Source organism: Poecilia latipinna, unplaced genomic scaffold (assembly GCF_001443285.1).
Source record: "Poecilia latipinna isolate Pla-1442-1.1 unplaced genomic scaffold, P_latipinna-1.0 Scaffold2075, whole genome shotgun sequence".
NCBI classification, from domain to species: domain Eukaryota; kingdom Metazoa; phylum Chordata; class Actinopteri; order Cyprinodontiformes; family Poeciliidae; genus Poecilia; species Poecilia latipinna.
The window spans coordinates 97,794-99,063 of NW_015114691.1; the positions used below are offsets into that span (position 1 = coordinate 97,794).

The following is a 1,270-nucleotide window of genomic DNA, read 5'->3' on the forward strand; positions in this document are numbered from 1 at the left end:
TATATATATATAAAATATGTGTGTGTGTGTGTCCCACTCTCTTCCAGGGCTTGAGTAAAAAACGTGGAGTTTCCTCCTCCATTCTTCAGGGGCTGTGGATGTCATATAGCACAGGAAGACTTTGCCCTGTTCTTTCATCGCTGCGCAACCTCTATACCCCCAATATCAAGGTAGCATAAAACACCCACACCAGCTTTTTTGTGCTTGTGGTGATAGTACATGCACACTTTTTCTCTGTGTCCATTCAGGTGAGCAGGCTCCTGATAATGGGTGGAGCCAATGTGGATTACCGAACTGAAGTCCTTAATGGTGCCCCTTTATTGTGTGTCCATGCTCACCTAGGCCACAAGGATGCCGTAGCACTGCTGCTTGACCACAGAGCCCAAGTGATTGTTTTTCTTCTTTTGGTTATGTCTACCTGAGATTATGGTAATGAACTGAAAGACTTTAACCAAACAGGAGGCCTGTGTATTTTATTTTTAGGTGGATGCTCAGTCACATGATGGTTTAACAGCTCTGGGATTTGCTGCTGCAGCTGGTCACTTGGACATTGTCACCTTGCTGAGTCACCACAAAGCCAAGGTAGCTACATTTCTAATTGAATAAAAAATAAGCAAAAGAAAAAAATTGATTTCGACACAAACCTATTTTTTAAAACAGAACCGAACATAAGACTGCTCCAAATATGGTCTCTGCCTTCCTATACACTTAGATCGGCCATGTGGACAGCTCAGGCCAGTGTGTGCTCATTCTGGCAGCCCAGCACGGTCATCTTGAGGTGCTGCGCTTCCTGCTGAAGAGCCCCGATTGGAGCTGCACTTCCTGCTGTAACCAGAGGGGGACGAGCAGGAGCCAGGCTGTGCAACAGGCTCTGATTGCAGCAGCCAGCATGGGGCATGCGGAAGTGAGAAACTCGAGATAAGAGCATGTGACATTTGTACATATACTGTAGGTTAGTATCATGAATAATGTATAACATAATAACATGATGTGTTTTATGTAGATGGTGTCATACCTCCTGGATCTTCCAGAAGAAGATGAGGAAGAGGAGCAGAGACCTGAGATTAACATATATGACTGTCTGTGGGGGGAGACGGGTATGATTCATAATAAATGTCATAAATTTAAGCAAAACACGGGTTCTGAGGAAAGCAGAGGGCTCTGGAAAAATTTTCATGCATTTAATGTGTTATTGTAACACATTTTAATACATCACAGTTAGGCCTGTCACGATAACAAATTTTGCCGAGCGATTAATTGTCTAAAAAAT

The 1,270-nt window shown here is 43.5% G+C and overlaps 1 protein-coding gene across 6 annotated transcripts in view; it reads left to right on the forward strand.

The window, feature by feature from the left end:
* The window catches only part of LOC106936077 (protein TANC2-like), an 83,711-nt gene extending 82,468 nt beyond the window's left edge, over window positions 1-1,243 (forward strand). For 5 of the 6 annotated variants that reach the window (XM_015016873.1, XM_015016874.1, XM_015016872.1 and 2 more), the window contains 5 exons: window positions 48-170; window positions 249-386; window positions 484-582; window positions 713-904; window positions 1,004-1,243. In XM_015016873.1, coding sequence (XP_014872359.1) covers window positions 48-170; window positions 249-386; window positions 484-582; window positions 713-904; window positions 1,004-1,198 — 747 coding nt within the window. In that variant the 3' untranslated portion in view covers window positions 1,199-1,243. Of the gene's footprint in view, window positions 1-47; window positions 171-248; window positions 387-483; window positions 583-712; window positions 905-1,003 lie in introns of those variants that run through there. The other variant, XM_015016877.1, reaches the window with a different exon arrangement.
* Window positions 1,244-1,270: the final 27 nt, after the last annotated feature.